This window comes from Melozone crissalis, unplaced genomic scaffold (assembly GCF_028551555.1).
Source record: "Melozone crissalis strain CALT ecotype California unplaced genomic scaffold, PUWL_Pcris_2 ptg000019l_1, whole genome shotgun sequence".
NCBI lineage: Eukaryota > Metazoa > Chordata > Aves > Passeriformes > Passerellidae > Melozone > Melozone crissalis.
In genome coordinates this window covers 6,471,118-6,485,078 of record NW_026535797.1, presented here as the reverse complement: position 1 = coordinate 6,485,078, position 13,961 = coordinate 6,471,118, and the positions used below count along the sequence as shown (strand labels likewise).

Sequence of the window (13,961 nt, the reverse complement as noted above, 5' to 3'; positions counted from 1 at the left end):
TGCCCACAGGGAAAATTAACTGTGAAGAATCACATCCCTGTGAAATTCAAAGCTCCAAGAAACTGGGTGGAAGATTCACAAGGTTCCTCTCCCAAACCAGGACTGCTCTCCATACGTCTTCATCATCCAGAAACCTGCTGTTGTCAGGGGACACACTTTGCTGTTTTGCTGCTTCATGGATAAGGAGAAAAAATTATGGGAGCATTGAAAAAAATACTTGTGAGTGATGGAGGAGGATGCTTCAGTTTTCTGTTATTTTGGCTGGGTTTTTATTCTGTCAAGTATTAAGAGAAATAAGTGCCATGTTTTCCATATCAGAATTTGCACAGTGTTTGTTCTCATGCTAAATGCTGCTCTGGCCTACAGTGCCAAAGATCTCCTGGTAATATTTACACAGCCATGGCGTAAGAGGAATAGTGCATTTAAAGGAATTGCAGATACCATATGAAAAAAGACATACAGATTAGGACATTTAAGAATACACCATTTTTTCCACTAATTCCAAGTTCTGGATACTACTGAAGAGATTTCCCTTAATGGCTACCCTGCAAACATCTGGGATTTTCATTCAGAGCTGTCTCTAAGGAAATACCCCTCTCTGTGGTATGAGAGCCTTAACACCATGGAGTTTAGGAGCCACATGCTTTGCATAACACAGATCAATGTCACAATTCAATAAATACTGCAGAAGTGCATTGTGGTGCTTTATTAGTGTTAGACATGCAATATTTATTTAATGAACAGAAATTAAAATATTAAGATAACATTTTCATCAAATTAAAGGATCTGAAGTTGCAATAATGGAACAAAAATAAAGTTTTTCATGCATTCTAAGTTTTTAGTTCTCACAAGTGCATATAGTTATGATTCTGTACCATTATTAAATGTAGACAAACTACCATTGATGCACAAGACAAAATAAAACCCTTAAGTTATAAGCAGAGATCCTATCCTTTACAGACTTCCTATATAACCTGGATCTTCAGCTGTTTATAATATACTGTAATACATCTGGAAGCTTCTAAGATGAATAGGAATGGCTCAACCACTTGTAACATACAGTGGCTTCCTCAATGTAGAAATTATAAAAGATAAAGCAAATGCCCACCATGCTTTAGGAGACTGTGACCTTTTCAACAGAAACAAATCTTAAACCCCTTCATAAACATATTAAAGTGCTACCTATTGCATATTAAATACTTCCAGTGACTGTATTGAAATTTTAAAATTACAAATCCCTGAAAATAGGGTTTCCTAGTGAAAGTGCTGACAGACCCTTAAATGTAGCATCATGAACACAGCAGAGCTATAATCCTTCAGCAAGTACTTCAAAGAAGGGCAAGTTAGTCAACATGCTCTAAATTCACCATTGTAAAAGCCCAGCTAACACCTCTATCATATCTACAACAGCAATGGTACAAAGAGCAGAAAAGCATCAGCTCACTTTACATACTTGATGTAGGACAATAATCTTTCTTTAAAGCTGGAAGCATAAATAAACCCCCAGTGCAGCAGTAAACACATTAAGACAGCAGTTCTGTTTGTTATAAGATGCACTCTAGAAAGGGCATCCTGTACAGAAAGAAATGCAGGCTAGTATCTAATGAGCATGATTTTCATCAGGTCCCCAAATCATGAAACCTTTCTAAATACAAGGCAGCATTTCCACAGCTGGAAAATTACAAATAGTTCTTGACACAGAGCCAACAGCAATAAATGCAGTTATAATCTAGAGAGAATGCTACATTCATTAGGAGGTGGAAAACCAAGCTAAACTTAAAATACAGCAGCAAGAGGTAACATACATAAATATTAAACATCTTTCTTGAATGGCTGAAAGTTTACATTTCTGACTTACAACATTAAAGTATGGCCTTCATATTTGTCCTTTTAAGTAAGCAAAATACATGGCAGAGCTGTTTCAAAGGATAATTTCAAAATATAGTGCATGCATGGATGAACTATTATGCTAATTTAGGAGGGAAAATATCAAAGTAATGTGGAGATGTTCAAAATTTTCATCCCTATATTTTAAAGGGCAAGAAAGACTGACCACAAGTGGCAAGTTTTTATGGGTTTAAAATGATCTGCAAGAAAGTCTACAATTTTATCCTATGGGAAAAACAGAACTTCCTTTGTTTTCAACATACAAATTACTCTGTATGAGAAGTTTTCATTTGAAAGCTGCATGGATCAAAAATACATGTGGGGTAAAGATGCTTTTAAAAAATAATCTCAGAATACAGGAAAATGTTAATATTTTCCTTCTAAGCAGAAAATTATGTGTATGTAATCTTTCAAGAATTGCTCCAAAAGTAGCCTGTATTTTTACCTATTAACTCTATAAATATATCTTCATAATTTTAATGTCCCATTCTGCCTCTCAGTAACTTTATCTTTTTCTAAATTGCATTTGTTGTTCTCTCCTCTTTCTTGACAAATTGTTAGAAACAAAAGGTGCTTTTATTCACTCAGAGATCAGATAAAGACCAGATAGCACATTCAAAGCTTCACTAAATTTCTTCACTAATGCACAAAAATTGATCTTTTCGCTACCTTTAATCTGCTTATCGTTCTTGGTATGCAAATATGTCAAATGATCTGCTTTTAGTCAATTATGCAGTTTGATATTCTACATTTACATTCTAAAAGAAGTGATTTCAGAGGTGCTAAATATAGTAGAGTTTCATTTTAATAATTATAAGTTGGCTTGCATGTGAGAAGTCACTGGAGCACATTCTCTGGTTAGTGCAGTTGTTAATCCTCACTGTGGGGATGGTTTAAGCACTGTGGATACTAGAGATGGTCTCATACCAGTTAGTTGAATGGGTGGAATTCAAAACTGTTGCAGAACAATTCCCCACCAACAACAGGAGAAAACCCCTGGCTGCAGCCAAGCATTTGAAAATGTTTAAGAACTTTTATGGAAATACTGAGTAACTGAAACACATCCTGGCGTAATTAGAAAATGAAAATCTAATTGAGTGTAAACCTCAACTTCTATCAGCAAGCATGCCATGAACTAGTACATGACCTTTGGCACTTTGAATATATTACAACAAATTTACAGTCATCGAGATCCTAAGTGGGTGAAAAGAACATTCACGTGGTTTCTGAGGAACCAAACTTGATACATCCTCAGGCTGACCAAAGAGAGACTGCCTGGTGTGGGATGGATTTCTGCACTGCAAAACACAAATGCAGAGCTCTAGAGCTGGGCAGGGCTGGCACCTCTCAGGATCCATCCAGGCACAGGGATCCACACCAAGGGATCCCACGGCTGGGCTGGGAACTCTGGCTGCACACATTTTAGGGACAGTGCTAAATGGGGATTGGGAGGTAGTTGCTACAGAAAAGAAGAAAATGAAGGAGAAAAAGCCAAAAATAAGTAAATGAAATCTGAGAGGATTTGTACAAAGAAGTTTTTTTGTAATAAGAATACTTCTGTGCTGTCCTACAACACTAATGACATCAAAAGCAGACAGACAGAACTTTCTCAACCCTTCCACATATAAGTATTCAAGATATTACTAATTTCTGCAGTTTTAAAAATGAAAATGTATTAAAATCTTTTACAACAACAACAAAAATTGGAATTTAATTTCAAGCTTTTCTGGTCACCTCAACAGCAGCCATGCCATGGTGCTGAAAAAAACCCCAACAGATCAGGTGCAGAAAGAAAGGAGAAGACAATTATCTTAAATCCAAATCTAAAATATTCTCTGTACATGTTTTAAATAACATTTTACTGTTTCACAGCAAAAGAAAATCCAAATAGGACTCTTATAAAGGAAATTAAAGTTAAAATCTATTCATCTTAATATTTTGAGGGTTCCCCTACAGTATTTTCCCATTATACCTTCATCACTATATTTTTCCAATTCACTGTATAACAGGTACCTTTTCATACATCATTTTACAAACAATTATTAAATGATCAGGAAGATATTTACTACATTCTTCTTTCATTTTTCTCAGTGAGAACTGACTTTTAGAACTATTTACATGGAATACAGACATTTTTAATGAAAAGCCTAAGTACTCTAGATGTGTTTAAGCAACATGGCCTATTTCTAAAGGCATATACTTCATTGCCATAAGATTTAAAAAGTTAAGACACATATATAATGTAAAACTCAACCTTAATTTGATTTATCGTGTCTATTTAAGTCAGCATCTCCATTTCTGCTACATTTTCATGGCAGTAGACTTTGACTGAACAGAAGTATTCATTTCTTTATTCCATACTCGAGTTCTCCAGTACCTCCAACTCTGTGAACACTGTTCAAAGAACTTTTAACACATGAAAAGGCATGCAGTAACTTCATACAAAAAGATCCTCAAAACAACCTTATTTCATGAGCTCACTACCAAAGTTCACTCATTACACACAAAATTCAGCATTTAAGTGTAAAATAACTGGTTCCAGCATGTGCCATGACAGAAATGGCACGGGGGTTTTTTTTTGACATTGTTATATAAAAAGCACATTGTATAGAATACAGCATTTACTCTGCAAGGATTGGTTGTGCATCACTGTTTTCCTCTAATATGTGCAGGACTACATTCCATTGCAACAAACCACACTTAGGTTTAGTAGAGTACTACACTGGATTGAAAACAGTGGTCTTGATGGCATGCTGTAAAAAAAAGAACAATATATTTGCCTAATACCAATAATCATTCAAGAAAACATTCATAACAGCACAGGCTTCTCTGTTGAAACTGCCACATGGTGAACACTAAGCTCTTATATAAACTGCATGGACATATTTATTATGTATCATTAACTCTATTTTAAGTATTCTGTACCTTAATGTATTTTCAAAAAGAAAAAAAAGGTACCTAAGTAATCTAACATAAAACAACTTTTGGCAGCCCCTGCTAGTGTTTGGATTTTTTAAAAAAAGGAAAAAACCCACGCCATTGTCCCTCCTCCCCATTTTGCTGGAATTTCTTAGGAGAAAAGGAATGAAGAGAAGACAAAATATTAAAGTGTGATCTCCTTCCACTAATGCATTCAGCAGAAAGCAGCACTGTCTCAGCTTTTGGAGAATTTGCCAGCTTTGCGAGAGGGTTCGTATGGCACTCTGAGAATACTGGGGGTCTCCTCCATCACTCGCACCAGCAGATTGTCAATGTAATCCTCCAGCTCTCGGATGTGGCTGTCCTTCTTCTTCAGCTGCTCCTTGTGTTTCACCAGCTCCTGCAGGACCTCCTCGTAAGTGAGGTTTCGGTATCCTGCAGTGGCATCAAAAGGATTTCCTTCCTGCAGGTAAGGGTGGAAAAACACCAGATTTCATTAAGCGGTTCAGTGTCTCCAGAAAATGAACTGGTTATTGCTTTTTGTGTTTCTCATGCACATCTCTGGACATGAAAAGCAATTTTTTCAGCAACACCTGTTTGCTGCAGTGCTTTTCCCTCCAGCAAACCCACTGGAGATGGGCTGCCCAGCTGGCTGAACATTTCCCACTCTGTCATCTCAGAGAAAAATCTCAGTGAGGTGGACACACAGAGTTAGTGACTGTATGAGCAGTGAGCACAACAACAGCTGGCAGGTTCATTTTGGGAAACCAACCCCCTTAACTATGGAATAACAAGAGAAGAGCCCTGAGAATTCAACTCCTACTGTAACTTCTCTGAGTATTTTCCTCTGGAGAGCATCACAGCAAAGCATTTACTCAGCTCTACATGACATCACCCCTCATCTGTCTTTCACATAAATATTTGTAGTCACCAGTGGTTCTCCAGGCCTTGGCTTCTGAATCACATAATAAAACTTTCAATTTTAAATTGCAGGTGAAGGCAAAAGGTTACATCTTACTTGCACCAGAGCACTTAAGGCAGAAATAAATGTGTACTTATAAAAGACCTTGCTTGCTTTAAAGCAGGAGAGGCCCAGAATTAAGCAGTAGGGAAAACAGAATTGTTTCTGTAATGATTTCTGATGACTCAGTAAGTGCAGATATTAGAGATAGAAAAATTAGTCATCTTAAAAAGGACAACATGTAATCCTAAAGACTGTAAACCTGAATGTCTTCTTGTGTGTTGGTTTACAGAAGTATCAGCACTGTTAGACATGTTAAGCAGTATGCTCCATCTCATTCAGAAATGAAAACATTTAGAAGATATGGAACCTACAAAGTCCAGCACTTCTAACAGGGCACACGAGAGATTTTGTTTACAGTAGAAGCATGTCATTAAAAATTATAAAGCTTGCACAGCTAAGAAGCACACCACATAATAGTCATACTCATTCCTTTTCCATGCCCCATTCTTTTCTTTCCATACAGCTCCATATTTGCACATTGGCACATGTCGACCCATTAAAATATGCAGCTGGGCAAAGTTTTCAAAGGAGCCTAATTAAAAGTGATGGTGCCCTGCAAATAGGCTGAAGTGTGACAGATCAGCTCTCTCCATCAATTACACTCTAACAGTAGCTCTCAAAAATATGCTTTTAAGGGTTTCTCTCTGCACTTGAGACATTAAATGTCACATTTATGGATGCATATTCAGTATTTTAAACACACCAAGTTAAGGGATTGTAAGTAATCAGTAACTGCCACTTTATTAAAATGGCTAACCTGATAAATTTATAAATTGGTTGGCAATCCATTTTCAACGAGTATAGAAGAGAAAGTAACTTCACTTTGTTGTCATATTCTTAGCACATTTTCTTCTACAAGAAGGAAGTAAAACTTTCTCTTTATTAAATTTTAATCTCTTTACTAAATTTTTCTACACACTGGAGAAAACACCATTAAAACTTATATGCCTAAAATACAGGGTTTGCCTAATTTTCTGATTTGGCAAAGGAACAGGAATAAAGTAGTGCAATGATGACTTTAATTATGCAATCAAGTTTACTGGAAAATTGTGTGTAATATATATGCTTTAGAGATGTTTATCATGCACATGCTCCATACATGTCTTAATTATGTACGAAAAATTCTAGCAGAACTATGTTAGCATTTAGAAATTAATATTGTTAAAATTAAGATTTGGTACATTCAGCTTGAGCCAGTAGGTAATATTTAAGTTTATAAGGAACACTTATTTATTTACAAAAATAGACACCACCATGTTAATGCATAAGAATAATATTATAATTAATTTTTTAAGGGGAAAAAAAAGGTTCTAAACAAGCCATGCAAAGAATGATTGTCTCAGCTACAAAACCCTGTTGGGGTACACACTGCCAGCCACAGGAAAGGACAGATAAAATGAATCCTGGCAATCCCTGACCATCTCCTCATTGTTCTAATGAGGAATTCTGCTCTGGGAATGTCATCTAAGCTACTTTCACATCTTTTGTCCTGCTTACTTCATCTTCCTTTCAGTTCTTAATTAGGCCTTAAAGAGCTCATGCTGCCCTTTCAACTGGCTACTGCTCCCATTTGAACACTGCTTTCAGAGACAGGTGTTGGCATCAGAGGAGAAGACACACAAACATAATTACTAAATAATATGCACAAGGAAGAAATATAATAACTTGGTGAGGGCTAATATTACAGAATCTAATAATAAATTACTTCAAACACCTTAGAAAGCAATCCTGAATATTTAAAAGGAAATTCAAATGGTTTCATTCAAAACTATGGTTGAGATAGAGTTTCTTCCCCACCTAATTTGTATTTTGCATTAAATGAGCACCACCTCATAATCCTATAACAGACATTTAGGGTGGCTGGTATTCCAAAGGAAAAATCATCAAGGATTTCTTTTATCACCTTTAAATCCTTTAAATAAAACAATCCACATCTTATTTCTTAAAAGAATTAAACCAATGCTTTTACCAGCAATAAATTACATGATTTGCAGTAGTACATTTGCAAGCACATAGAAACTGTAATTATGGTTACTTTACAGACAATGGCTGCTAAGTTAAATCAATTTTTTGATGTCTCTTTTTGTCAGAGATTAAGTAACTGCCTGGTAGAATTCAGTTTACTATCTGATCAAAGGCAGCCTTCAAATACTCTGACATCTCCCACCAGCTACTTACATTATAAAAACTTGGGCATTTACAATAACATCAAATGTTATTACAAATCATTTACATAAACCAGCAGAAAACAAACAGTACAAAGTCATATTTGCTTGTGAAACTTGTTTTCTATATATTTTAGAGATTGAAAAAACCCCACTTTTAAAGATGTCATCTATTCACAGAACAAATTCTAGTAAGACCACATTTTCCTTCAAACAAAGGCATTGTCCAGGCAATCTGTGGATTATTTTTTGTTTTTTCTTAGTACACAATTTATTCTCAGTACTTTTAGGAGCAAGAGCATTTTGAATTATACCTTCTAGCATTTATATTTTTTTAGTGTTTTCATTCGTTCATTTATTATGTGCATTATTAATCCTACAATATATCAGGTTATAATTTTAATTTTGATCTGCCTTCTAGAGACTGCCCTCAACTCTCTTATTATAGTGATGGTAAGCTCCAGTCTGGTCAATTAATAAATCACTGCCTAATGCAGAGTTTCTAACCTGACCATTACTTCTCTAGAGTCATCTAAACCACTCCTAAATTCAGGTTTTGGGGGTTTTTTACTTTTTGTGCAAAGAACTAAATATTGCCCTCTTCATGATGTCACAGCTAAACCCCATACTGAGTGCAAAACTCTTCTTCATTTCCAAATTTACATTAAGCCTGTGCTTTTCTACTTAGGTTTTCTGGATATGTCAACAGAAGAAAAATAAAAACCTCAACATTTCCATATAAGAGGTTAAAAAAGAACAAAAGCTTGTAAGCTAACACAAGTATCAATTAGCTGGCATTCACTCATGGCTTTCCATAACATTTCATAACTCACCGTTTTTTTCCTGAGATCCTCAGAGCCAGAAGGATTCACATTAAAACTGTGGGGAAAAAACCATACCAAACAAATATTAGCAGGGCACACTTATTTGACCAAAACATCTGCTAGAACACAGTACTGAATTAGACACCACAGTCTGAATGCATAAGAATAATCTTATTATACAAGATATATATATATATATATATATATACATTACATAAAATAAACTTACACAGCTACGAAGTATTTAATACATTTTATTTTCTTTATTTTTTTAAACTTAGGAAAAGAAAATATTAGAAATTAAAGGAAATGTGAATATTTTCTTTGTTCACAATTCTTTGTATTTTTTGTATTCTTTTTGTCATCAAATTTGAATAACTAATTAAGAAATGCAAGAAAGGCAATTATGGATTTGGCTTCCTTATCTCTCCTCTTATCTCTAGACTTAGCTTGAGCTTCTAAGCATGGAATGCTACTTGAAATGAAATATCCTAGAAAGAGGTCCCTGGAATGAGACTGACAAAAACCAACAACCAAACCCTACAGACTAACACATATTCCCAGTTTTCATGGCAGCTCCTAGAGGACAAAGCTCCTAGAAGACAAAATTCCAGTGAGATCACCAGCTTAGGGCTAAAAAGATATCTTCTGTAAGCTACATTTATTTTGTACTTAAAACTGAGTAAATAATCTATTATTTTATAAACCTAGTGATTATACTGCATATCCAGAAAGGAAAGCCCTTTTTTTTTTTGATACCTGATAAAACTGCCACTGCCTAAATGCCAGGTTTAAGAAACTGTCCACACAGGCTGGTGTAATTATTAGCAAGTATCTTCAAAAATCAGGGATGCTGTGTTCTTATGTACTTGCTACAGCAGGTCTGGAGATAAAACATTCCCAAAAAATGTTTCCAAAATCTAGATATGGCTCACAAATATTATTTACTTGGTAGCACCACAGCAGGCACATTCTTTCACAACACAGAATCTGTTTAGTTAGACTGCATGTACTGGCTTTGAGTGTGATGTGTGACTGAGAGCTACAAAAAACACACACACCCACATATATATATATATATATATATACACACACACTTTTTTTTTTAATTGTGAAGATTTTTTTGTATTAGGGAACATGTATTTTGTGACTGTTATCTGAATTTATAAACTACGTACTTCATGGTGTAGAAGTGGAAGGGCAAAAAATGTACGAACTAAAAATACGTTAAAATATATATATTTTACATTTATATATATATAAATTTGTGAACTAAAATACATAAAAAATATATAATATATAGATATTAAATCATTTCTCAACTAAAAATACATAAAACATGAATGATGATATTTTTCTCTAAAGAATTTTTTTTTAAAAATCTCTTTTTTTTTAGTCTCTACATGACTTTTAATTTCCAAAGCAAGCAAACTTTTGCTCACACAGAAATCCTGTAAACCATCTGAGGGTATTTGACAGAGACCGGATTAGAGGAACAGCCCCAAGCAGACACCCAGAGGTGTCACTAAGCCTGGCTAATTCCCGTTCCACCTGTGTGGAACAGCGATCCCCAGCAGTCTGCCCTGTTTGCTGAGACCCCTTTTGAATGAGGAGCCTTTTCCAGGGGGCATTGTCTGCCCAGCCAAAGGCAGGGTCCCTCCCTCCCTCCCAGCCTCCTTTCAGCCCCACTCTGATGTGTCAAACACATGATGAACTCGCTCCATTCATGGCTGCCTCCCGTGATCCCAGCACAAAAAAAAATGAGTTAACTGAACTGGATCGAATTAGCTTGGTGAAAACCAAGAATGTCTCTATTTAACGAAGTGTGGCGTTAATTTGGGATATCTTTCTTTTGGGACTGTTTCCTCGTGTTAGACAAGATATAGAATAATGCAGCCTGACTGCTCAACTGGGGGGCTTTCTGAAAGGTTAAAAAAGCAGGATCTTTCACTGCCTTCAATGACTTTTTAGTTTCTGTGAAATAAGTTCTGGGGCTCTTTTTCGTAGTGGTAGCTTAAAATGAAAGCAGCAGTTCTGACTATGAGAGGCTGCATTTCAAAATTAGAACTATAAATCACTGGCAATATGGACTAGTTGTTTGGGGTTTTTTTAAGCAGTAAAAAAACCTGCAATAATTTCTGTAAAATTGTGGACATCATAACTGCAATTTCAAAAGAGAACATCTGTGTATTTTGCAAGAAGAAATTTGAATACACTTGCCGAAAAAAAAAAGCTATTAAAATATTCCCCAATAAAAATCCAAATGCTATGAGGGCTCTTACTCATACTTTAAGGAGATTCATAGAAAATATACTGCTTCTCAAGGAAGAAGCAGGCGCTGAGATTGCATATAATGACATTTTTCTAAATCAAAGTGTCTGCTAAGTAAGGTGGGAGCTCATCAGCCTTGCTGAGCCCTGCAAAGTTCCCTGCCAGTGCCCCAGCCCGAGGTGAGTGTGAGCAGATGCAGATTCCCACCACTGCACCCCTATTTCACTGTCTGAGGGGCAGGTAACACCTCAAAATTATAAAATTATGAATGCAAACAGTTGGTGGAGTTGTCTGTTTGGTGTATTGAAATTCACGAGAGCATTTATTTTTTAATTTAAATTTCATCACAATAATAGACCCCTAAAGTTACCATCTCACTCAATTACTGGCAATAATTGTATAAAACAAACCTCTAGGACTGCAGCCCATGCTGTACAAGCAGCACAAGCTTCCTTTGGGCACCCTAAGGAAATTCTGAAATCATTGATCTGAACAGTTATAAAAAACAACATTGTTTTGAAATCATTGATCTGAACAATTATAAAAAATAACATTGTTTTCTCCTGTGTTACACTCACAGTTCATAGTGATAGTGTTAGTTATAATCCAGTCTCTGGGGTTTTTTCCCAGAGTTTGATAAACTGGCAGGGAACTCCTGCTATGGAAGAAGTTCCCATGTTGACAGCTTGGGAAAAAGAGTATCTTTTTGGATTTTTGTAGGGTTTTTTTGAGTGAGGATTACTGTGAACAGTGATAGTGAAAAACTGGCACTGTGGGATTCGATAATTATTGTTTGTCAATTATATTCAAACAAAATTTTCTCAGTTTACAAGTAAAAAAAGATATTTCTTTTCTAACAAATGGACTTTTCATGTGCCTCCAGGTGATGTCTCATACTGATTTTTAACAGTTTGTCTCTTACCAGTAATAAATTTTCATTCTCTCACGTCACCTTCAAGGAGCTACTAGCAGGGAGGCAAATCCTGCCAGACAGATTAGAAATCAGCTGCAGGAGGATCATGGAAGTGACACTGAGCCCCCAACTTGCACATCCCCCCGACCCTTCTCTAGGCAGAACAGATTTCTCCAACCCAGCACAATCAGTCCTGTCCCCCATCTCACTCAGCTGGGAATTCAATTAGTGTCCCTGACAGTTACTTCATATAACAGACATTTTTACCAGATTAAATCATACCCATTATTTTATTGTTCCATATTATTTTACAGCTTTGGACATAACTTTCTTTTTACATTTTTTTTGAATAGTAAAGTTTGTTTGAACTTCTGGGGTTTCATTGGCTTAGATTTCAATTTTAGCTCACCTGAGCTGAGAACCCTTTTCTATTGTCCTGCTCCTGAGGGGAGAAAGGGATGAGAAATAAAAATAATATAAACTAATAATGGAGACAGACATACTGCAGGGCTGATTCTGTAGAGTGGTCTGGGTTGCTATTTCATACTCATAGCAAGCATATTATTTTGTACTGTAGTGTCATTTTCTCTTTTTAAAAACATTTCATTAGAACTAATTGAAACTTTTTTTTGATAACACTTTTTTATGGTAATTAAATATTTCCATTTCATGTTGATAATTAACAGTTTGTATAGGAAGAATACAGTGGAGTTGAGTTCAGGATGTGTCACAAGCTCAGGTTTATGGCTGCATCTTACAACTTTATTGAAATTTAATAGTAGTTAAAAATTCAAACATCAGGTCTAGTGGCTGCATAAATATTTAGCTTCTGAATACCTAGAGATTAAAACAATCTCCATCAAATCTTTCCTATAACTGATTTAAACATTTTAGTGCCATTTAGTCTGACAACATAATGAATGGGAATCAGACTCCTACATTTGCTCCATGGAAAGAGTATTTTCTTAAGGACCAAAAGCTTTTTACTTACCTTTTGCTATTCCTATTAGTTACATGATAGTAGTAACTAATCTAATAGTAGTGTATACTATTAGAAATTAAAATTAGGATATTTAAATTAATCATTACTATTCAAAGTATTAAAATTTATGTTAATTTAACATTCTGTAAAATATCTATTATACCAATGAGGTAAGTATGAGCTTTCAGTTTCTTTCCTTTAATATGGAATGTCTGCATACAGGTAATTAGCAAAGCTTTGCCATACTCATTTTTCACTCAAGTTGAAATTCCTATTCCTATCCTAATTCTTGGTCTTTGGACTGATTCTGATTTCAGTGCTTATGCATTTTTCTTTGGATTCTCACAACATATATCAAAATCTTGAAATATTAGGATGCCATTTAAGTTATTACTATTGCACAAGGAAATAAAAAAAAGAAAACCAAAACCAAAAGAAATGAATAAAATCAGATACAGTTAATGAAATTCAGAAACTTAGCCTTCCATAGAATATCAGCCTGCTGTGCCTGGCAATGCAGAGCTCAATTTATATTCTGAGAAGGAATGACTGTCTTGTCTGGCAGCTAAACAAGTACAGAAAAAGCATATTACCATCTATTTTGCAATTAGATTCTGGGGAACATCACTTAACACACTTCACTGTATAAATTGCTCTGCTGTCAAGCCATGTTCTGTGGCCTTTTGGAGTTTGGGTAACCCCAGGAGGACACAAAAAGAGGATCAGGTTTTGTGGCTCTCACTACCTTTTCTTGATTACTTAGAATTCTAAGTATATAAATATTTCTCCTCTTACTAGGAGTTGTGCTATAGCAAATAAGTTTCTTTTCTCAAGAGATCACTAAAGAACTGTTAGACTAAAAGTTGTGCCAGGATTTCCACTGGAAGGCCCTATTATTTGAGATCTCTAAGTCAACAACAAACAAACAAATCAAACAATCCTAAAATTATATTTTACACTGAAACCTACAGATCCA

General features: G+C 35.4%; 1 protein-coding gene across 1 annotated transcript in view; it reads right to left on the bottom strand.

Annotated features, from left to right (window-relative positions):
- Positions 1-680: 680 nt before the first annotated feature.
- Positions 681-13,961, bottom strand: part of RAB11FIP2 (RAB11 family interacting protein 2) — a 32,529-nt gene continuing 19,248 nt past the window's right edge. The window contains exons 4-5 of the mRNA XM_054277052.1: positions 8,829-8,874; positions 681-5,269 (exon numbers count right to left, since the gene is read on the bottom strand). Of these exons, the coding sequence (XP_054133027.1) occupies positions 5,042-5,269; positions 8,829-8,874 (274 nt within the window). The 3' untranslated portion in view covers positions 681-5,041. The remainder of the gene's footprint in view (positions 5,270-8,828; positions 8,875-13,961) is intronic.